Source organism: Salvelinus fontinalis, chromosome 3 (genome assembly GCF_029448725.1).
Source record: "Salvelinus fontinalis isolate EN_2023a chromosome 3, ASM2944872v1, whole genome shotgun sequence".
In the NCBI taxonomy this organism is placed as follows: Eukaryota; Metazoa; Chordata; class Actinopteri; order Salmoniformes; family Salmonidae; genus Salvelinus; species Salvelinus fontinalis.
Genome location: NC_074667.1, coordinates 75,196,231 through 75,219,715, shown reverse-complemented (window position 1 = coordinate 75,219,715; position 23,485 = coordinate 75,196,231). Strand labels below are relative to the sequence as shown.

General features: G+C 46.6%; 1 protein-coding gene across 3 annotated transcripts in view; it reads right to left on the bottom strand.

The window, feature by feature from the left end:
• LOC129851467 (interleukin-17 receptor D-like) overlaps nt 1-23,485 on the bottom strand; it is a 66,144-nt gene that overhangs the window by 35,213 nt on the left and 7,446 nt on the right. For 2 of the 3 annotated variants that reach the window (XM_055918025.1, XM_055918024.1), the window contains exon 2: nt 343-409. In XM_055918025.1, the coding sequence (XP_055774000.1) occupies nt 343-409 (67 nt within the window). Of the gene's footprint in view, nt 1-342; nt 410-9,503; nt 9,728-23,485 lie in introns of those variants that run through there. The other variant, XM_055918026.1, reaches the window with a different exon arrangement.

Sequence of the window (23,485 nt, the reverse complement as noted above, 5' to 3'; positions counted from 1 at the left end):
GCTGCAGTCGATTGTGATGCTAAACCACAGAGACGCTTTTCTGAAAAGCTGTTCCCCTCTGACAGTCAAGGACAATAGCAGCCGACTGCTGAGAAAATCCGGATTTGCTACAAGAGAGAAAACTTTGCTACAAGAGAGAAAACTTTGACTTCTGGAGTAATTAACTTGGGGGGGGGGGGGGGGGCTGGGAGAAGTTTGGTCAGGGATGGGACTCTGAGAAGTGGCAACTTTAGGTTGGAATGGAAGGCAGTTTTCATGTTAAATAGTAAACAGTTACAATTCTATAATTGTATAAATGTGGAGATAACATTTAAACAAGGGTTAACTGTGAGAAAGACTCACTGTCTGTTCGGAATGTGACCCCGAGCTTCCGACCATTCTCGTCAGAACTTGACTGAACCTGGAGCCCCTGCAGAGAGAGAGAGAGAGAAAGAGGGGAATGGATGGATGGTAAGACCACAAGAACAACTGGCAGACAGTGACACATATCAATACATCACAACCACGTTGCCAACACTCAGACAATCTGCTGTCTTACTGAAGAGCAAGCTTGAATGAACAATAACCTATAGAATTACATGCTTATATGAATGATTGGATGTATAAAATAACCCACTAGTTGGAATACTGTTTAACAGCAAAACTAAAATAATTAAAAATGAGCCCAGCTGTGGGACACTACTACACTAAGTTGAGTAGGACAGTAGATGCTCCAGTTGAGGGATGGTGGATGGGCTGGCTAACTGGATAGCTGGCTGGCTAACTGGATAGCTGGCTGGCTAACTGGATAGCTGGCTGGCTAACTGGATAACTGGCTGGCTGTGTGTATAGCTGGCTGGCTAACTGGATAGCTGGCTGGCTGTGTGTATAGCTGGCTGGATAACTGGATAGCTGGCTGGCTAACTGGATAGCTGGCTGGCTAACTGGGTAGCTGGCTGGCTGTGTGTATAGCTGGCTGGCTAACTGGATAGCTGGCTGGCTGTGTGTATAGCTGGCTGGCTAACTGGATAGCTGGCTGGCTGTGTGGATAGCTGGCTGGCTAACTGGATAGCTGGCTGGCTGTGTGTATAGCTGGCTGGCTAACTGGATAGCTGGCTGGCTGTGTGTATAGCTGGCTGGCTAACTAGATAGCTGGCTGGCTGTGTGTATAGCTGGCTGGCTAACTGGATAGCTGGCTGGCTGTGTGTATAGCTGGCTGGCTGTGTGTATAGCTGGCTGGCTGTGTGTATAGCTGGCTGGCTGTGTGTATAGCTGGCTGGCTAACTGGATAGCTGGCTGGCTGTGTGGATAGCTGGCTGGCTAACTGGATAGCTGGCTGGCTGTGTGTATAGCTGGCTGGCTAACTGGATAGCTGGCTGGCTGTGTGTATAGCTGGCTGGCTAACTGGATAGCTGGCTGGCTGTGTGTATAGCTGGCTGGCTAACTGGATAGCTGGCTGGCTGTGTGTATAGCTGGCTGGCTAACTGGATAGCTGGCTGGCTGTGTGTATAGCTGGCTGGCTAACTGGATAGCTGGCTGGCTGTGTGTATAGCTGGCTGGCTAACTGGATAGCTGGCTGGCTGTGTGTATAGCTGGCTGGCTGTGTGTATAGCTGGCTGGCTGTGTGTATAGCTGGCTGGCTAACTGGATAGCTGGCTGGCTGTGTGTATAGCTGGCTGGCTAACTGGATAGCTGGCTGGCTAACTGGATAGCTGGCTGGCTGTGTGTATAGCTGGCTGGCTGTGTGTATAGCTGGCTGGCTGTGTGTATAGCTGGCTGACTGTGTGTATAGCTGGATGGCTGGCTGGATAGCTGGCTGGCTGTGTGTATAGCTGGCTGTGTGTATAGCTGGCTGACTGGAAGCTGGCTGGCTGACTGATTAGCTGGCTGGCTGTGTAGCTGGCTGACTGTATAGCTGACTGACTGTATAGCTGGCTGACTGGATAGCTGGCTGGCTGACTGATTAGCTGGCTGACTGGATAGCTGGCTGACTGGATAGCTGGCTGGCACTGGCAGCCTTGCATATCAGATATCTTCTTATTTCCATCATGCTATGTAAGAAAAGCCCTCATCTCTGAGACAAGATGCCACAAAATGAACCCCAACTAGGGAAAAAGAAGTCTGGGAAACTATAACACAGACCATTAAGCCCTGTTACTGTGAGGCCTATGGTAGTTCAATTGAATTTTTATTTGATTTATTTCACCTATATTTAACTAGGCAAGTCAGTTAAGAAGAAAATCTTATTTACAATGACGGCATACTTGTAAATGCCAAACTCTCCCCTAGCCCGGACGATGCAGGGCCAAATGTGACTCCTGATCACGGCCGATTGTGATACTCTACAGCCCGGGATCGAACCCGGGACTGTAGTGACGCCTCTAGCACTGCGGTGCAGTGGCTTAGACCGCATCGCAGTGCTAGATGCGTATATGTGTGTGAGTGAGTTCAAATCAAATGGTTTTAGTCACATGCGCCGAATACAACAGGTGTAGAACTTACAGTGAAATGCTTACTTACAAGCCCATAACCAACGTGTTAGGTAAAAAATAAGAAATAAAAGTAACAAATAATTAAAGAGCAGCAGTAAATAACAATAGCGAGGCTATATACAGGGGGTACCGGTACAGAGTCAATGTACCGGTTAGTCAGGGTAATTGAGGTAATATGTACATGAAGGTAAAGCGCCTATGCATAGATAATAAATAGAGAGAAGCAGCAGTGTAAAAGAAGGGGGCCGGGGGGCAATGCAAATTGTCTGGGTAGCCCTCTGATAAGCTGTTCAGGAGTCTTATGGCTTTGGGGTAGAAGCTGTTAAGAAGCCTTTTGGACCTCGACTTGGTGCTCTGGTACCACTTGCCGTGCGTGTGTCACTACATTTAATGGTGCAGAATTTGCATTGGTTTATTTATTCACCTATCAAATTGACAAAGACCTGAGTCCTAACTGGATATCAACATGTGCAACTTGAATTTTTGCTCAAATCTTCCATTGACGTCAAAGCATGATTTATGTGAAAGTCTTGAAATCTGCCTGTTTCTCTCCCCCTCTCAGGATGTGATTTATGTGAAATCTGCCTGTTTCTCCTCCCCTCTCAGGATGTGTATTGATGAGGCCCCCAACGAGTTCAAACCCCACTCCCCCCAACACACTCCCATCAACACACACACAAACTCCCACCTCTCCCTGCCCGAGTCGCCGACCTGCACCTCCAGATGTTTGTGCTTGAAGTGAAGCAGAAAGAGGGAGAGCGGCTAGAGACTAGACCACCATGGCTGAACAGGAGGAGCAATCAGCTGAGGTATCCACCATCCTCATCACTCACTTCCCTGTGCTTTCAACCCAAACATTACCTATTCATCACACCATATCCTAAAGGTCATACAACACGGTCTTCCTCTCTTAAACAGATTCTCCCATATTTCAACACACTCTTTCCCCCCCACTCTATTCCTCTCCGTGTCTCTGTCTAACACTTTGGGCTAAAGACACACCCTCAGTCTTACTCTTACAGGGAGCAAAAACCTGACATTATTTGGGGTCAAACGAACGTTGCTCAAGGCCTTTTCAAAGTGTTAAAAGGCACATTTTCTGAGGAAGCTACCTAGCTGGCTACGAACTAAACTAAATGTTTACTGCTACAGAGAGGAAGGCGGTATCTCCCCAATCTCTCATTTAGCCGGGGAATGAAGTGTCGGAGCGGTGCCTTGAGCTAATGGGCTGCTGGGCCTGCCGTCCTGGAGTTAACACCCTGCTCTCAGCGGGAGGCTGGTCACACACACACACACACATACATACACAACAGGGCCTCACCACCCGCCACACCTGTATCCAATCAGCAGGCTGTAAGCCCCCTGACCACAGTATCACACCTTTGGAACAGGCCATGGGGTGTGTGTGTGTGTGTGTGTGTGTGTGTGTGTGTGTGTGTGTGTGTGTGTGTGTGTGTGTGTGTGTGTGTGTGTGGTGTGTGTTTAGGGGGGTTGACATAACACCTCCTAATAAGCCTGCTACAAGTTCTACGACACCCACCCTCCCAACACAATGGCCTTTTACAGCCCCCATATACAGGCCAGGCCTTTGTTCCTGTTGCTACAGGATGCTGGTTTGGTGCTGCCTGCCTGGCTGCCAGGGAGAGGGAAGACTCCAGCACTCCTTCCTTTCCTTCTGATGTCCTCCCCCTCTCCTCTCCTCTCCCCCTCTTCTCCCCATGTGTCAAATGGCCTCAAGAGTCAACTGGCATCTTTAAAACTTCAAATGCAGTTTCGGTTGAGAGGGGCTGGCGTGGTGGTGGTGTGGTGCCAATAACTGTCTGCATCCCACGTGGCAGATGAACGGGGGGTCGAGTTGTTGGCTGAGCATGAGGTAGACGGAGGGTCAGGCCTCGGTCACAATGCTCCCTGAATATTATAGGGCTATAGAGGACACAGGGGGCTCGGCCGGACAGGACTAATAACATATTAACCATACTCTCTGGAGCTGGGAGGGGGAGGAGGACAAGAAGGAAAGGAGAGAAAGGGAGAGGAAAGGGGGTTATTTGGTCGTCTTGGATCAACTGGTAAAGTTTACCTACACTTCCTACTGAAATAGTTCTGATCATAATAAAAATTATTATTAATATGTTCATACACTGAATGTACAAAACATTAGGAACACCTCCCTTTTGCCCTTAAAGCATCCTCAATTTGTTGGGGCATGGTGTTGAAAATGTTCCACAGGGATGCTGGTCTATGTTAACTCCAATGCTTCTCTGAATGGCACACATACACAATCCATGTCTCAATTCTCTCAAGGCTTAAAAATCTTTCTTTAACTGGTCTCCTCCCCTTCATCTACACTGGCTGAAGTGGATTTAACAAGCAGCATCAATAAGGGATCATAGCTTTCACCTGGATTCACCAGTTTGTGTCATGAAAAGAGCATTTGGTGCTTTTTCAACAGGATCTCAAAATGTTTTACATTGTGTAGGGGAGGGACCCACTACTTTACACGGTGTAGGGGGGGGGGGACCCACTACTTTACACGGTGTAGGGGGGGGGGGACCCACTACTTTACACGGTGTAGGGGGGGGGGACCCACTACTTTACACGGTGTAGGGGGGGGGGACCCACTACTTTACACGGTGTAGGGGGGGGGGGGGACCCATTACTTTACACGGTGTAGGGGGGGGGGGGGACCCACTACTTTACACGGTGTAGGGGGGGAGGGACCCACTACTTTACACGGTGTAGGGGGGGAGGGACCCACTACTTTACACGGTGTAGGGGGGGAGGGACCCACTACTTTACACGGTGTAGGGGGGGAGGGACCCACTACTTTACACGGTGTAGGGGGGGAGGGACCCACTACTTTACACGGTGTAGGGGGGGGGACCCACTACTTTACACGGTGTAGGGGGGGGGGGGACCCATTACTTTACACGGTGTAGGGGGGGGGGGGGACCCACTACTTTACACGGTGTAGGGGAGGGACCCACTACTTTACACGGTGTAGGGGAGGGACCCACTACTTTACACGGTGTAGGGGGGGGGGACCCACTACTTTACACGGTGTAGGGGGGGGGGACCCACTACTTTACACGGTGTAGGGGGGGGGGACCCACTACTTTACACGGTGTAGGGGGGGGGGGACCCACTACTTTACACGGTGTAGGGGGGGGGGGACCCATTACTTTACACGGTGTAGGGGGGGGGGGGGACCCACTACTTTACACGGTGTAGGGGGGGAGGGACCCACTACTTTACACGGTGTAGGGGGGGAGGGACCCACTACTTTACACGGTGTAGGGGGGGAGGGACCCACTACTTTACACGGTGTAGGGGGGGAGGGACCCACTACTTTACACGGTGTAGGGGGGGAGGGACCCACTACTTTACACGGTGTAGGGGGGGAGGGACCCACTACTTTACACGGTGTAGGGGGGGAGGGACCCACTACTTTACACGGTGTAGGGGGGGAGGGACCCACTACTTTACACGGTGTAGGGGGGGAGGGACCCACTACTTTACACGGTGTAGGGGGGGAGGGACCCACTACTTTACACGGTGTAGGGGGGGAGGGACCCACTACTTTACACGGTGTAGGGGGGGAGGGACCCACTACTTTACACGGTGTAGGGGGGGAGGGACCCACTACTTTACACGGTGTAGGGGGGGAGGGACCCACTACTTTACACGGTGTAGGGGGGGAGGGACCCACTACTTTACACGGTGTAGGGGGGGAGGGACCCACTACTTTACACGGTGTAGGGGGGGAGGGACCCACTACTTTACACGGTGTAGGGGGGGAGGGACCCACTACTTTACACGGTGTAGGGGGGGAGGGACCCACTACTTTACACGGTGTAGGGGGGGAGGGACCCACTACTTTACACGGTGTAGGGACCCACTACTTTACACGGTGTAGGGACCCACTACTTTACACGGTGTAGGGACCCACTACTTTACACGGTGTAGGGACCCACTACTTTACACGGTGTAGGGACCCACTACTTTACACGGTGTAGGGACCCACTACTTTACACGGTGTAGGGACCCACTACTTTACACGGTGTAGGGACCCACTACTTTACACGGTGTAGGGACCCACTACTTTACACGGTGTAGGGACCCACTACTTTACACGGTGTAGGGACCCACTACTTTACACGGTGTAGGGACCCACTACTTTACACGGTGTAGGGACCCACTACTTTACACGGTGTAGGGACCCACTACTTTACACGGTGTAGGGACCCACTACTTTACACGGTGTAGGGACCCACTACTTTACACGGTGTAGGGACCCACTACTTTACACGGTGTAGGGACCCACTACTTTACACGGTGTAGGGACCCACTACTTTACACGGTGTAGGGACCCACTACTTTACACGGTGTAGGGACCCACTACTTTACACGGTGTAGGGACCCACTACTTTACACGGTGTAGGGACCCACTACTTTACACGGTGTAGGGACCCACTACTTTACACGGTGTAGGGGAGGGACCCACTACTTTACACGGTGTAGGGGAGGGACCCACTACTTTCCACGGTGTAGGGGAGGGACCCACTACTTTCCATGGTGTAGGGGAGGGACCCACTACTTTCCATGGTGTAGGGGAGGGACCCACTACTTTCCATGGTGTAGGGGAGGGACCCACTACTTTCCATGGTGTAGGGGAGGGACCCACTACTTTCCATGGTGTAGGGGAGGGACCCACTACTTTCCATGGTGTAGGGGAGGGACCCACTACTTTCCATGGTGTAGGGGAGGGACCCACTACTTTCCATGGTGTAGGGGAGGGACCCACTACTTTCCATGGTGTAGGGGAGGGACCCACTACTTTCCATGGTGTAGGGGAGGGACCCACTACTTTCCATGGTGTAGGGGAGGGACCCACTACTTTCCATGGTGTAGGGGAGGGACCCACTACTTTCCATGGTGTAGGGGAGGGACCCACTACTTTCCATGGTGTAGGGGAGGGACCCACTACTTTCCATGGTGTAGGGGAGGGACCCACTACTTTCCATGGTGTAGGGGAGGGACCCACTACTTTCCATGGTGTAGGGGAGGGACCCACTACTTTCCATGGTGTAGGGGAGGGACCCACTACTTTCCATGGTGTAGGGGAGGGACCCACTACTTTCCATGGTGTAGGGGAGGGACCCACTACTTTCCATGGTGTAGGGGAGGGACCCACTACTTTCCATGGTGTAGGGGAGGGACCCACTACTTTCCATGGTGTAGGGGAGGGACCCACTACTTTCCATGGTGTAGGGGAGGGACCCACTACTTTCCATGGTGTAGGGGAGGGACCCACTACTTTCCATGGTGTAGGGGAGGGACCCACTACTTTCCATGGTGTAGGGGAGGGACCCACTACTTTCCATGGTGTAGGGGAGGGACCCACTACTTTCCATGGTGTAGGGGAGGGACCCACTACTTTCCATGGTGTAGGGGAGGGACCCACTACTTTCCATGGTGTAGGGGAGGGACCCACTACTTTCCATGGTGTAGGGGAGGGACCCACTACTTTCCATGGTGTAGGGGAGGGACCCACTACTTTCCATGGTGTAGGGGAGGGACCCACTACTTTCCATGGTGTAGGGGAGGGACCCACTACTTTCCATGGTGTAGGGGAGGGACCCACTACTTTCCATGGTGTAGGGGAGGGACCCACTACTTTCCATGGTGTAGGGGAGGGACCCACTACTTTCCATGGTGTAGGGGAGGGACCCACTACTTTCCATGGTGTAGGGGAGGGACCCACTACTTTCCATGGTGTAGGGGAGGGACCCACTACTTTCCATGGTGTAGGGGAGGGGCCCACTACTTTCCATGGTGTAGGGGAGGGGCCCACTACTTTCCATGGTGTAGGGGAGGGACCCACTACTTTCCATGGTGTAGGGGAGGGACCCACTACTTTCCATGGTGTAGGGGAGGGACCCACTACTTTCCATGGTGTAGGGGAGGGACCCACTACTTTCCATGGTGTAGGGGAGGGACCCACTACTTTCCATGGTGTAGGGGAGGGACCCACTACTTTCCATGGTGTAGGGGAGGGACCCACTACTTTCCATGGTGTAGGGGAGGGACCCACTACTTTCCATGGTGTAGGGGAGGGACCCACTACTTTCCATGGTGTAGGGGAGGGACCCACTACTTTCCATGGTGTAGGGGAGGGACCCACTACTTTCCATGGTGTAGGGGAGGGACCCACTACTTTCCATGGTGTAGGGGAGGGACCCACTACTTTCCATGGTGTAGGGGAGGGGCCCACTACTTTCCATGGTGTAGGGGAGGGGCCCACTACTTTCCATGGTGTAGGGGAGGGACCCACTACTTTACATGGTGTAGGGGGGGGACCCACTACTTTACATGGTGTAGGGGAGGGACCCACTACTTTACATGGTGTAGGGGGGGGGACCCACTACTTTACATGGTGTAGGGGGGGGGGACCCACTACTTTACATGGTGTAGGGGAGGGACCCACTACTTTACATGGTGTAGGGGAGGGACCCATGTCCCTTCCCTATACCATGAGGACTTAAAGAGGACTCCTAAATACTACTGGATGAGTTAAAAGAGAGTAAACAGGCAGGTGATGTTATTGCACCAATAACAAATAAAGCCATGTTTCTAGCTCCAAGACAACTTTCAGTATTTACATTATTCACTCAGAATCTTTAGTGCATTATTACCTATAGCCAGGAAGAAATCACCAGAAATTTGAGCAGAAATTCAGCTTCCCTGACCTGGATCCTTTGTTTGAACTACCCGAGGCAGCGCTATTCATCCCGGGGGCTGCACCAAAACGCTGATGCCGGAGAAGAGGTAGAAGGACTGGGGCCTAGTCAGACTCAAGCGGCGTGCATCCCATCCACTGTTTCTGAGTATATTACTCACTAACGTTCAGTCCCTGGACAATAAAGTAGACAAGCACAGGGCAAGGATCTCCTTCCAGAGAGACATCGGGGCCTGTAACATACTCTGTTTTACGTAACTCGGGTACGTTTGTTCTCTTGATCTGAAATACCTTACCATCAACTGCCAAACGCATTATCTCCCGAGATCATTTTCTTCAGTCATCGTCACTGCTGTGTATATTCTCCCCCAAGCCAACACCACAATGGCTCAAGGAACTTCACTGGACTATGTGCAAACTGGAAACCACATATCCTGAAGCAGCATTTATTGTAGCTGGGGACTTTAATAAAGGAAATCTAAACAAATTTTCTGTGCTACACGCGCAACACGGACCCTGGATCATTGCTACTCTCTCTTCCGGGACAGCTGTAAGGCCCTCCCTTCGGCAAATCAGATCCCACCTCCATTCTGCTCCTCCCCACGTATAGGCAGAAACTTAAAACAGGAAGCTCCTGTGGTAAGGACTCTTCAACTGGTCTGACCAATAAGAATCTTTGCTTCAAGATGGTATTGATCACGCGGACTGGGACATTTCTCTATTCACCTCTGAGAATAGTATCGACGTATACGTGACTCTATGACTTGGTTCATCAGGAAGTGCATAGAGGATGTTTAAAAGTAGAACATTTGCCGCCATCCACTTCCTTATGTCTGAAACACAGGCTCCAGGGAGGGCAATTTTTTAATTGAAATGTACAGCTGTGTGTCGTCCGCATAGCAGTGAAAGTTAACATTATGTTTCCGAATGACATCACCGAGAGGTAAAATATATTGTGAAAACAATAGTGGTCCTAAAGCGGAGCCTTGAGAAACACCGAAATTTACAGTTGATTTGTCAGAGGACCAAGCCATCCACAGAGACAAACTAATATCGTTCCGACAGATAAGATCTAAACCAGGCCAGAACTTGTCCGTGTAGACCAATTTGGGTTTCCAATCTCCCCAAAAGAATGTGGTGATCGATGGTATCAAAAACAGCACTAAGGTCTAGGAGCACGAGGACAGATGCAGAGCCTCGGTCTGACATTATTAAAAGTTATTTTCCCACCTTCACAAGTGCAGTCTCAGTGCTATGATGGGGTCTAAAACCAGACTGAAGCGTTTCGTATACATTGTTTGTCTTCAGGAAGGCAGTGAGTTGCAGAGCAACAGCTTTTTTTGTTGTTGAGAGGAATGGGAGATTCGATATAGGCCGATAGTTTTTATATTTTCTGGGTCAAGGTTTGGCTTTTTAAGAGAGGCTTTATTACTGCCACTTTGAATGAGTTTGGTACACATCCGGTGGATAGAGAGACATTTATTATGTTCAACATAGGAGGGCCTATGGAAGCAGCTCTTTCAGTAGTTTAGTTGGAATAGGGTCCAGTATGCAGCTTGAAGGTTTAGAGGCCATGATTATTTTCATCAATGTGTCAAGAGATATAGTACTAAATAACTTTAGTGTCTCCCTTATTGCTAGGTATTACTGCAATGTTGGAGCTGGAAACACAATCATTTAGCTGCACCTGCGATAACATCTGTAAACCTGTGTACGTGACCAATAAAGCTTGATTTAAAATATGCTACACTCAACCTGCACCACCATGCAGACAACATTTGGGCTGCAGTAGAGCTTTGTATGCCTTTGTCCAGGACAGGGCGTAATGATAAGGAGTGTGCAGCGTCTCAGCAGCAGATAGACAGAGAGCAGGACCTGCAATCTATGGGGCAGAGCTGGGTTCAAATACTATTTGCTTTAGCCTGCCTGGAGTGTGCAGGGGGGCAGGGTTTGCAGCTTTGAGACTTTTCCATTTGTTCCACTGCGACAGGCAAGCTCAATCAAGCACAGCTGAACTATTTGAAATGATTTCAAATACAATCTGAACCCAGGTCTGGCTATGGGCGTCCTCCTCCCCAACTGCCTGAACCAGACATATCTGAACCAGGTGTTCCTTCCTGCTCTTCTCTCAATAATAACAATAATTATATCATCTGCAAGAGAAGCCCTTCACACACACACACCAGACTTCTTCCCGAACCCATCCGCCCAGAAAGACCTTTCAAGTTGCTTGTTCGGTTTGGGGAACATGTGTGTCTCTCACCCTCATAGAATTTCATTAAACACAGGCCCCTATGCTAAATACACTCTCTAGGACTGAAGTTTAGTTGGCCAAAATTATAGTGTAGTTAATGGCCAAGAGATACATTGTTTGTTGGTTGGTCACAGTTGGTCAAAGTGTTCAAAGGAGCCAGGATGATTAAAGAAGACTTGTTTTTCTTTCTGGCATCCTATAACCTCACAACATGTGTAATTAGTTGAAGAGGAACAGAGCAGATCCAGCAGAGTTACAAGTAGTGCTCTTTAAATAGACTATTAACCGCCCAACATATGGAGACAACTCCACACAAACAGGCTAAAAATGTTAAAAGAAATCTGTAAAAAAGGCAACTATTTGTTTGATCCCCTCCGCCTCTGCTCTGCCCCCCCATCTCTACACCCCCTTGGCCCCCATCCTTACCCCCACCCCTCTCTTCTCCTGAATTTTCCACCCTTTTCATTTTCGGGGGGGAAAAATACATGTACACCATCATCTGTCATTTGGTGAATAGAATGCAGACCTCGTTGAGACTTCCCAAACACTGATTAATTACAACTTACCCCTAGGGAAGGATGTGTGGAGAGGGAGGAGAATGACAGAGGGTAGTAGGAGAGAGGGTAGGTAGGAGAGAGAGGGAAGGAAGAAAGGAGGTAGGGAGGGAGATAGGAAAGGTAGTTGGGGGGGGGCTTGTTCTTAATTAACCACTAACATTATGGACGTACAGTATGTGTTGTAAGGTTCAACTAATCCCCTTCGACCTTTAGCTACGAATCCCCCCACCTTTGAAAAGGGACAGGACAGACCTTGTTTGTGGACCCATTCCAGATGGAAGCCATATGGTTGTTTATCAGAAACAAAAACAGACAACACACATATCAAAAGAGATTTAAAATATTTTTAAAGAACGCGAATAAAATGCAATTTTTTTGCATCTGTGAAATATCAATTACACCGCTTATCAAACATGTATTTGAATGCAGTCAAAGCAACATCTCTATACATGGCATTAGACAGTTGTGGATATCGAAAGAGATTTGGTAGGTACAAACAAAATAAAGATTTATGTTTTTCAAATGATAAATTGTGTCACTCTAAAAAGAACTAGAGGTAAAAAACATAAGCAATGACAGCCCAGCTGGGGCTGTAACCCTGGCTGTGATTCTCAGTGTTATCATCTGATTCGTCTGCTGAGAGAGATGTCCTTTCCATTCAAAAGGACCCATGAGCACCAACGTGTATAGTTCATAGGTCAAATTGGGTGTCAAATTAAAAGACAGTTTTAATTATATTTATTAAGGCTTATATACACACTGAGTATTTAAAACATTAAGAACACCTGCTCTTTCCATGAAATAGACTGACCAGGTGATCCCTTATTGATGTCACTTGTTAAATCCACTTCAATCAGTGTAGATGAAGGGGAGGAGACAGGTTAAAGAAGGATTTTTAAGCCTTGAGACAATTGAGACATGGATTGTGTATGTGTGCCATTCAGAGGGTGAATGGGCAAGACAAAAAATGTAAGTGCCTTTGAACGGGGTACGGTAGCCGGTGCCAGGTGCACCGGATTGTGTCAAGAACTGCAGCGCTGCAGTTTCCGTGTGTATCAAGAATTGTTCACCACCCAAAGGACAGTACATGTTAGAAACACCTTTGGCAACGATTACAGCTGTGAGTCTTTTTGGGTGAGTCTAAGAGTGATTACAGCTGTGAGTCTTTTTGGGTGAGTCTAAGAGTGATTACAGCTGTGAGTCTTTTTGGGTAAGTCTAAGAGTGATTACAGCTGTGAGTCTTTCTGGGTAAGTCTAAGAGTGATTACAGCTGTGAGTCTTTTTGGGTAAGTCTAAGAGTGATTACAGCTGTGAGTCTTTTTGGGTAAGTCTAAGAGTGATTACAGCTGTGAGTCTTTTTGGGTAAGTCTAAGAGTGATTACAGCTGTGAGTCTTTTGGGGTAAGTCTAAGAGTGATTACAGCTGTGAGTCTTTTGGGGTAAGTCTAAGAGTGATTACAGCTGTGAGTCTTTTGGGGTAAGTCTAAGAGTGATTACAGCTGTGAGTCTTTCTGGGTAAGTCTAAGAGTGATTACAGCTGTGAGTCTTTTTGGGTAAGTCTAAGAGTGATTACAGCAGTGATTCTTTCTGGGTAAGTCTAAGAGTGATTACAGCAGTGATTCTTTCTGGGTAAGTCTAAGAGTGATTACAGCTGTGAGTCTTTTTGGGTAAGTCTAAGAGTGATTACAGCTGTGAGTCTTTTTGGGTAAGTCTAAGAGTGATTACAGCTGTGAGTCTTTTTGGGTAAGTCTAAGAGTGATTACAGCTGTGAGTCTTTTTGGGTAAGTCTAAGAGTGATTACAGCTGTGAGTCTTTTGGGGTAAGTCTAAGAGTGATTACAGCTGTGAGTCTTTTGGGGTAAGTCTAAGAGTGATTACAGCTGTGAGTCTTTTGGGGTAAGTCTAAGAGTGATTACAGCTGTGAGTCTTTCTGGGTAAGTCTAAGAGTGATTACAGCTGTGAGTCTTTTTGGGTAAGTCTAAGAGTGATTACAGCTGTGAGTCTTTTTGGGTAAGTCTAAGAGTGATTACAGCAGTGATTCTTTCTGGGTAAGTCTAAGAGTGATTACAGCAGTGATTCTTTCTGGGTAAGTCTAAGAGTGATTACAGCTGTGAGTCTTTTTGGGTAAGTCTAAGAGTGATTACAGCTGTGAGTCTTTTTGGGTAAGTCTAAGAGTGATTACAGCTGTGAGTCTTTTTGGGTAAGTCTAAGAGTGATTACAGCTGTGAGTCTTTTTGGGTAAGTCTAAGAGTGATTACAGCTGTGAGTCTTTCTGGGTAAGTCTAAGAGTGATTACAGCTGTGAGTCTTTTTGGGTAAGTCTAAGAGTGATTACAGCTGTGAGTCTTTCTGGGTAAGTCTAAGAGTGATTACAGCTGTGAGTCTTTCTGGGTAAGTCTAAGAGTGATTACAGCTGTGAGTCTTTCTGGGTAAGTCTAAGAGTGATTACAGCTGTGAGTCTTTCTGGGTAAGTCTAAGAGTGATTACAGCTGTGAGTCTTTCTGGGTAAGTCTAAGAGTGATTACAGCTGTGAGTCTTTCTGGGTAAGTCTAAGAGTGATTACAGCTGTGAGTCTTTCTGGGTAAGTCTAAGAGTGATTACAGCTGTGAGTCTTTCTGGGTAAGTCTAAGAGTGATTACAGCTGTGAGTCTTTCTGGGTAAGTCTAAGAGTGATTACAGCTGTGAGTCTTTCTGGGTAAGTCTAAGAGTGATTACAGCTGTGAGTCTTTCTGGGTAAGTCTAAGAGTGATTACAGCTGTGAGTCTTTCTGGGTAAGTCTAAGAGTGATTACAGCTGTGAGTCTTTCTGGGTAAGTCTAAGAGTGATTACAGCTGTGAGTCTTTCTGGGTAAGTCTAAGAGTGATTACAGCTGTGAGTCTTTCTGGGTAAGTCTAAGAGTGATTACAGCTGTGAGTCTTTCTGGGTAAGTCTAAGAGTGATTACAGCTGTGAGTCTTTCTGGGTAAGTCTAAGAGTGATTACAGCTGTGAGTCTTTCTGGGTAAGTCTAAGAGTGATTACAGCTGTGAGTCTTTCTGGGTAAGTCTAAGAGTGATTACAGCTGTGAGTCTTTCTGGGTAAGTCTAAGAGTGATTACAGCTGTGAGTCTTTCTGGGTAAGTCTAAGAGTGATTACAGCTGTGAGTCTTTCTGGGTAAGTCTAAGAGTGATTACAGCTGTGAGTCTAAGAGTTTTGCACACCTGGGTAGTACAACATTTGCTCATTATTCTTTAAGAAATTATTCAAGCTTTGTCAAGTTGGCTGTTGATCATTGCTAGAAAGCCATTTTCATGGTTTGCTATAGATTTTCAAGCCGATTTGAGTCAAAACTGTAACTACGTCACTCAGGAAAACTCGCCGTGGTAAGCAACTCCATTTTGGCCTTGTGTTTTGGGTTATTGTCCAGCTGGAAGGTGAATTCGTATCCCAGTGTCTGTTGGAAAGCAGACTGAACCAGGTTTTCCTCTAAGATTTTGCCTGTGCTTAGCTGTATTCCGTTTATTTTGATCCTAAAGAACTCCCTAGTCCTTGTCGATGACAAGCATACCCATATAATGATGCAGCCACCATGAAGAGTGGTACTCAGTGATGTGTTGGATTTGCCCCAAACATAACACTTTGTATTCCGAACAAAAAGTTAATTTCTGTGCCACAATATTACTTGTTGTAATGCCTTGTTCACTGCTCGATTGAGGGACCTTACAGATAATTGTATGTGTGCAGTACAGAGACAGGGTAGTCATAACAAATGTTAACCACTATTATTGAACACAGAATGAGTCCATGCAATTTATGTGATTTGTTAAGCACATTCTTACTCCGGAACTTCTTTAGTCTTGCCATAACGAAGGGGTTGAATACTTATTGACTCAAGACATTTCAAGTTTTCGGAGGCAGGTAGCCTAGCGGTTAAGTGCGTTGGGCCCGTAACCAAAAGGTCACTGGTTCAAATCCCGAAGCTGGCAAAAATGTAAAAATCTGCTGTTCTACTCATGAGCAAGAAAGTTAATTAAGCAACAACAACTGCTGTCAATTAAGGCTCCTCTCTGATTTAGAGGGGTTGGGTTAAATGTGGAAGACATATTTTGGTTGAATGCATTCAGTATTATTTATTTATCAATTTATTACTTTCAAAAATGTTCTACAAACAAAATTCCTCTTTGACATGATGGGTTATTGTGTGCAGATCAGTGACACAAATCTCAATGTAATCCATTTTAAATTCAGACTGTAGCATAACAAAATGTGGAAGAAGTAAAAGGGGAGTGAATACTTTCTGAACTGTAATAGCCAGTGTGTAGAATAATACCCAAATATGCAAAAGAGGATATTGCATATGGATACATCACAATGAAGAGAATGCCATTCATATCCATAATTATGCATTTCTGTATAGTACAAACCCATGATGAAATTATGTTAGTGCAATTCCGTTACCGGGTGTAAACCCACTTCACTTACTGTAGTTCAATAACCAAAATATTGTGAACAAAAATAAATGCAACAATTTCAAAGATTTTACTAAATGACATTCATTAGGCACGGATCTATGGATTTCACATGACTGGGAATACAGATATGCATCTGTTGGTCACAGATACCTTAAAAAAAGGTAGGGCTGTAGATCAGAAAACCAGTCAGTATCTGGTGTGACCACCGTTTGCCTCATGTAGCGTGACACATCTCCTTCACATATAGTTGATCAGGCTGCTGCTTGTGGCCTGTGGAATGTTGTCCCACTCCTCTTCAATGGCTGTGCGAAGCTGCTGGATATTGGCTGGAACTGGAACACGCTGTCATACACATCAATCCAGAGCATCCCAAACATGCTCAATGGGTGACATGTCTGGTGAGTATGCAGGCCATGGAAGAACTGGGACATTGTCAAATTCCAGGAATTGTGTACAGGTCCTTGCGGCGTGGGGCCGTGCATTATCATGCTGCAACATGAGATGATGGTGATGGATGAATGGCACGACAATGGGCCTGAGGATATCGTCACGGTATCACTATGCATTCAAACAGCCATCAATAAAATTGTGTTTGTTGTCTGTAGCTTATTCCTGCCCATGCCACAACGCCACCACTCTTTTCACAACGTTGACATCAGCAAACTGATCGCCCACACGATGCCATACATGTGGTCTGCGGTTGTGAGGCCAAGTTGGACGTACTGCCAAATTCTCTAAAATGACATTGGTAGAGAAATAAACATGCAGTTCTCTGTCAACAGCTCTGGTGAACATTCCTGCAGTCAACATGCCAATAACATGCCAATTGCACGCTCCCTCGTCTGTGGCATTGTGTTGTGTGACAAAACTTCACATTTTAGTGGCCTTTTATTGTCCCCAGCACAAGGTTCACCTGTGTAATGATCATGCCGTTTAAATCAGCTTCTTGATATGCCACACCTATCAGGTGGATGGATTATCTTGGCAAAGGAGAAATATTAATTTGTGCAAAATATTTGAGAGAAATAAGCTTTTTGCGCATATGGAACATTCCTGGGATCATTTACTTCAGCTCATTAAACGTGGGACCAACACTATACACATTGCGTTTATACTGTGATGTCATAGCTGACACCCCATTCTTTCTGCAGAAACCTTTGAATCAAGCAGATATCTACAGCAACAGTTTTGAGAAAACGTGGACACAAAAACAAAAAAAAAAACTCTAGGAGATTTTACCAAACTTCAACATCTGCACAGTTCTTCCAGTAAATTTGTTTTTGTAAAAATGTCGGTGTAAATTATTAAAAGTAGTCCCTGAGTTGTATGGTTTGTTAAACTTTTAAATCAATGTTTTTTGTTTGGCACACATTTCAAGTGAAAAATCAGAGTCTCAGATACTGTGGTACTGTTATCCCAGAGGGAGAGGCTGAAATGAACTGGTCATAGAAAAACAAAACAAACCCACACCACTTCTCTCTGTTCGTCCAACAAATCACCGGGAACATCAAAACAACAAACGGAGAAAGAACGAGTGCAACATTTGATTACTCACACTTGGATTGTTTGATTAAATAATGGAAGGTTAAACGGTGTGTTTATTTAGTATACATAATCAGAGAAGATTATGCCTGAGGGTAGGTGGGGATGAAGGGTCCTTCTTATGGGATGCTTAACAAGAGTTCCAGAGGAGCAGTTGGGATTATGTGGCTTGAAAGCTGAATAGTGGACAGTTCACACATTGTAGATACTTATGGTACTGAGAGTCTTTCAAACAGATATTTACCCAGGCTGTCTTGGTATGATGATTCCACCACTAACTCTACCCATACAAGCCCTAACCCAACCCCTACCATAGATGACCATGCTGGTTTTAGCGCTCCCCCTAACTCTCCCTTGACTATATTTTAGCCCCATACCATCCCTTACCCTAGTGGTCTGTTATTCGCCATTGTTCTTCCTCTAACCCCAGACCCAGCTCTATCCTACCATCATGGTTCTTCCCCTAACCCCAGCCCCTATCCTACCATCATGGTTCTTCACCTAACCCCAGCTCTATCCTACCATCATGGTTCTTCACCTAACCCCAGCCCCTATTCTACCATCATGGTTCTTCACCTAACCCCAGTCCTATCCTACCATCATGGTTCTTCCCCTAACCCCAGCCCTATCCTACCATCATGGTTCTTCACCTAACCCCAGCCCTATCCTACCATCATGGTTCTTCACCTAACCCCATCCCCTATCCTACCATCATGGTTCTTCCCCTAATCCCATCCCCTATCCTACCATCATGGTTCTTCACCTAACCCCAGCCCTATCCTACCATCATGGTTCTTCCCCTAACCCCAGCCCCTATCCTACCATCATGGTTCTTCACCTAACCCCAGCCCCTATCCTACCATCATGGTTCTTTCTCTAACCCCAGCCCCTATCCTACCATCATGGTTCTTTCTCTAACCCCAGCCCCTATCCTACCATCATGGTTCTTCACCTAACCCCAGCCCCTATCCTACCATCATGGTTCTTTCTCTAACCCCAGCCCCTATCCTACCATCATGGTTCTTCCCCTAACCCCAGCCCCTATCCTACCATCATGGTTCTTTCTCTAACCCCAGCCCCTATCCTACCATCATGGTTCTTCCCCTAACCCCAGCCCCTATCCTACCATCATGGTTCTTCACCTAACCCCAGCCCCTATCCTACCATCATGGTTCTTTCTCTAACCCCAGCCCTATCCTACCATCATGGTTCTTCCCCTAACCCCAGCCCCTATCCTACCATCATGGTTCTTCCCCTAACCCCAGCCCCTATCCTACCATCATGGTTCTTCACCTAACCCCAGCCCCTATCCTACCATCATGGTTCTTTCTCTAACCCCAGCCCCTATCCTACCATCATGGTTCTTTCTCTAACCCCAGCCCCAGCCCAGGCTGTGGGCAGAAGGAAATGAGGTCATCTCCTCCAACAGGGCAGGGCTGTACTAATCAGTACCCTGCTCTCCTCTCCAGTACCTACCCACCATGCGGTTCTCATTACCCCAACATGTGGCTCCCATTTCACATTCCCAACCTTTTGTTCTGGGACAATTGCCGTTGTGTCCTTTATCAAGGTCTATTAATGCTAATTCATCATAACTCACTCTTCTCCCTCTCTCTCTCTGGTCCCACCAAATCAAGGCTGTGTATGTGTGTGTATGCGTGCGTGATTGTGTTTATGTATACGTACAGTTGAAATCGGAAGTTTACATACGCTTAGGTTGGAGTCATTAAAACTCGTTTTTCAACCACTCCACAAATTTCTTGTTAACAAACTATAGTTTTGGCAAGTCGGTTAGGACATCTACTTCGTGCATGAAACAAGTCATTTTCCCAACAATTGTTTACAAACGATTTCACTGTGTCACAATTCCAGTAGGTCAGAAGTTTACATACATTAAGTTGACTGTGCATTTAAACAACTTGGAAAATTCCAGAAAATGATGTCTTGGCTTTAGAAGCTTCTGATAGGCTAATTGACATCATTTGAGTCAATTGGAGGTGTACCTGTGGATGTATTTCAAGGCCTACCTTCACACTCAATGCCTCTTTGCTTTACATCATGGAAAAATCTAAAGAAATGAGCCAAGACCTCAGAAAAACAATTGTAGACCTCCACAAGTCTGGTTCATCCTTGGGAGCAATTTCCAAACGTCTGAAGGTACCACGTTCATCTGTACAAACAATAGTACGCAAGTATAACCACCATGGGACCACGCAGCCATCATACCGCTCAGGAAGGAGACGCGTTCTTTCTCCTAGAGATTAACGTATTTTGGTGCAAAAAGTGCAAATCAATCCCAGAACAACAGCAAAGGACCTTGTGAAGATGCTGGAGGAAACAGGTACAAAAGTATCTATATCCACAGTAAAAAAAGTCCTATATCGACATAACCTGAAAGGCCACTCAGCAAGGAAGAACCGACAGCTCCAAAACTGCCAGAAAAAAAGCCAGACTACGGTTTGCAACTGCACATTGGGACAAAGATCGTACTTTTTGGAGAAATGTCCTCTGGTCTGATGAAACAAAAATAGAACTGTTTGGCCATAATGACCATTGTTATGTTTGGAGGAAAAAGGGGGAGGCTTGCAAGCCGAAGAACACCATCCCAACCGTGAAGCATGGGGTGGCAGCATCATGTTGTGGGGGTGCTTTGCTGCAGGAGGGACTGGTGCACTTCACAAAATAGATGGCATCATGAGGGGTGAAAATTGTGGATATATTGAAGCAACATCTCAAGACATCAGTCAGGAAGGTAAAGCTTGGTCGCAAATGGGTCTTCCAAATGGACAATGACCCCAAGCATACTTCCAAAGTTGGGGCAAAATGGTTTAAGGACAACAGAGTCATGGTATTGGAGTGGCCATCAAAGCCCTGACCTCAATCCTATAGAACATTTGTGGGCAGAACTGAAAAAGTGTGTGTGAGCAAGGAGGCTAACAAACCTGACGCAGTTACACCAGCTCTGTCAGGTGGAATGGGCCAATATTCACTCAACTTATTGTGGGAAGCTTGTGGAAGGCTTCCCGAAATGTTTGACCCAAGTTAAACAATTTAAAGGCAATGCTACTAAATACTAATTGAGTGTATGTAAACTTCTGACCCATTGGAAATGTGATGAAAGAAATAAAAGCTGAAATAAATAATTCTCTCTACTATTATTATGAAATTTCACATTCTTAAAATCAAGTGGTGATCCTAAATGACATAAAACAGGGAATTGCTACTAGGATTAAATGTCCAAGAATTGTGAAACTGATTTTAAATGTATTTGGCTAAATTGTATGTAAACTTCCGACTTCAACTATATGCGTGTGCGCTCCCAGAATATGCTTCACTGGAGGCCCAGTTTGCTTCTCTGGTTTAAGAAAGCGCTCCGTAGACCCCTGTCAAACCTCCATACATTCCCCTCACCGACAGACCAGCCTTAATGGCAAGTTATTAATGGAGGTCTTAAACGTCACATTCATGTTCTGAGACCATACATTCTAATTTTCTACTTTTTTGTTAATTTCATCCACACAACATGGTGTAAGAATATAAATAGGCATTTATCACATGAAACCAGACTAACTTCTCTCTGGTTTTCAGGAAGAAGAGGAGGTTGAATAAGTGAACAGTTGCCTTACAGTTGCAGTATGTCCCATTTCCATTGGAGCCTAGCATTAATATTCATAATAGAAGATAAAAAAGTAATATTCCAATAGATTGGTCATGTAGTTGTTAATTTGCTGTTTCGTTCCCCAGTCAACCCCATCTAGCCTAAGGTGCCCACATGGAATCAATGATCCAGGTATCAGTTTCTCAAATTTGTGCAATTATACTTCTCCCGGAGCGAGTGTTTTAATGTGAAGGGAGGCAATTAGAAACATCCTGAAAATGTGGACGTCCTTTCAAACATGAGAGAGAGAGATCAAAAAACCTCTGAGTCAGCCTGATGAGGAAACACAGGAAGTGTTGATGTTTAATGCATGTTTGGGACTATAAAAGGTCGCTTTGTGGAGGAGTTCTGTCACACACGTAAGTCATGTACACGCGTAGGCGGGTGGGCGGGCGCACACACACACAAAAACGGAGTATCAAGCTATGACTCCTGACGGTTTTCGGTAATTAGAGAAAAACAAGCAAAACATAAAAATCACAGGAGGCTTGTATGTTTGGCAAATATACTGTATTAAATTAAACTATAAACATGCAGTAACTGTAATCCACTCCAAACTATGTAAACGTTGCACAACTCTCATTTCAGTTATTTGAATATAGGAGTAAAATCTATCTGATCATGGACTTTCTTGTGACTTGTGCCCCAGTCTGTGACCGGTGTGAACACAGAGAAACTCCAGAGGGGTATGATGGGAGGTATGTGGGGGACACAGAGAGCTCTAGTCTGATGAGGGGCCTCTGCTCCACAGCCATTGCTCAAATGCTGCAGGCCAGGCAGTCTGGTTGAGTCCCAAATGGCACCCTATTCCCTATATAGTGCACTACTTTTGACCAGGGCCTATAGTGCTCTGGTTATAAGTAGTGCACTATGTAGAGAATAGTGTGCCATTTGGAACGTAGCCTAAGTACGGCTTGACGTTCCTCCTTCCCTAGCTTTGTTTTCCTTAATGCCTTTCCCGTTTCACTCCCATCACAATGTCTTTATCCCAAATGGCACCCTTTTCCCTACATAGTGCACTACTTTTAACCAGAGCACTATAGGCCCTGGTCAAAGGTAGTGCACTATATTGGGAATAGGGTGCCATTTGGGACACAACCATTTGTCGCAGGCCTGCCTGCCTGCCTCTCAGTCTGAAATACTACCATATGCTATGACATTACTGAGCAAAAACTCATTGGATCTTTTTCGTAAACAGAGGGGCTGTTTTTTACCCGAGGGGAGGCCAGGTTTCTCACACAAACACACAGGAGAAAACATGCGCTTAGACACGGAGGAATGAGCACACACTGAACAAAACACACACAGACACACTGTACACCCACAACATGTGGGTCTCCTTGGTGTCAGTGAAAGACAAATCCCCGCGGCAGTGAATAATTCCCTACCTACCCTCAGGAGGAGGGATGCCAAGTGAACACATGCGTTTAACACTCATGCCTTTACAAGGCACAGTCCTATCCTTCCGTGAAAGCTGGAGCTTCTCTGCAAAGCTGATGGCTTTTCCAGCTTTGAAACCTTCCCCTCCTCTCCCTCACGTAAACCTCACACACACACTCCCTACCTCTCTCTCACCCCCCCCCCCCCGCTCTCTCTCTCGCGCACACACACACACACACACGTTGAATGGATTTAGGGAGCATCCTGCACAGTTGACCTTCACAGTCACAGCACACGTGGCAGACGGTCGCTGACCCAAAGTCCTACCGAGCAGACTGACAGAGCATGGCTCCCGGACCCCCTGGTCCATCACACAGACAGGGACAGAGGGTGTCTGACCCCCCTTGTAGATACACAGACAGGGACAGAGGTGTGTCTGAC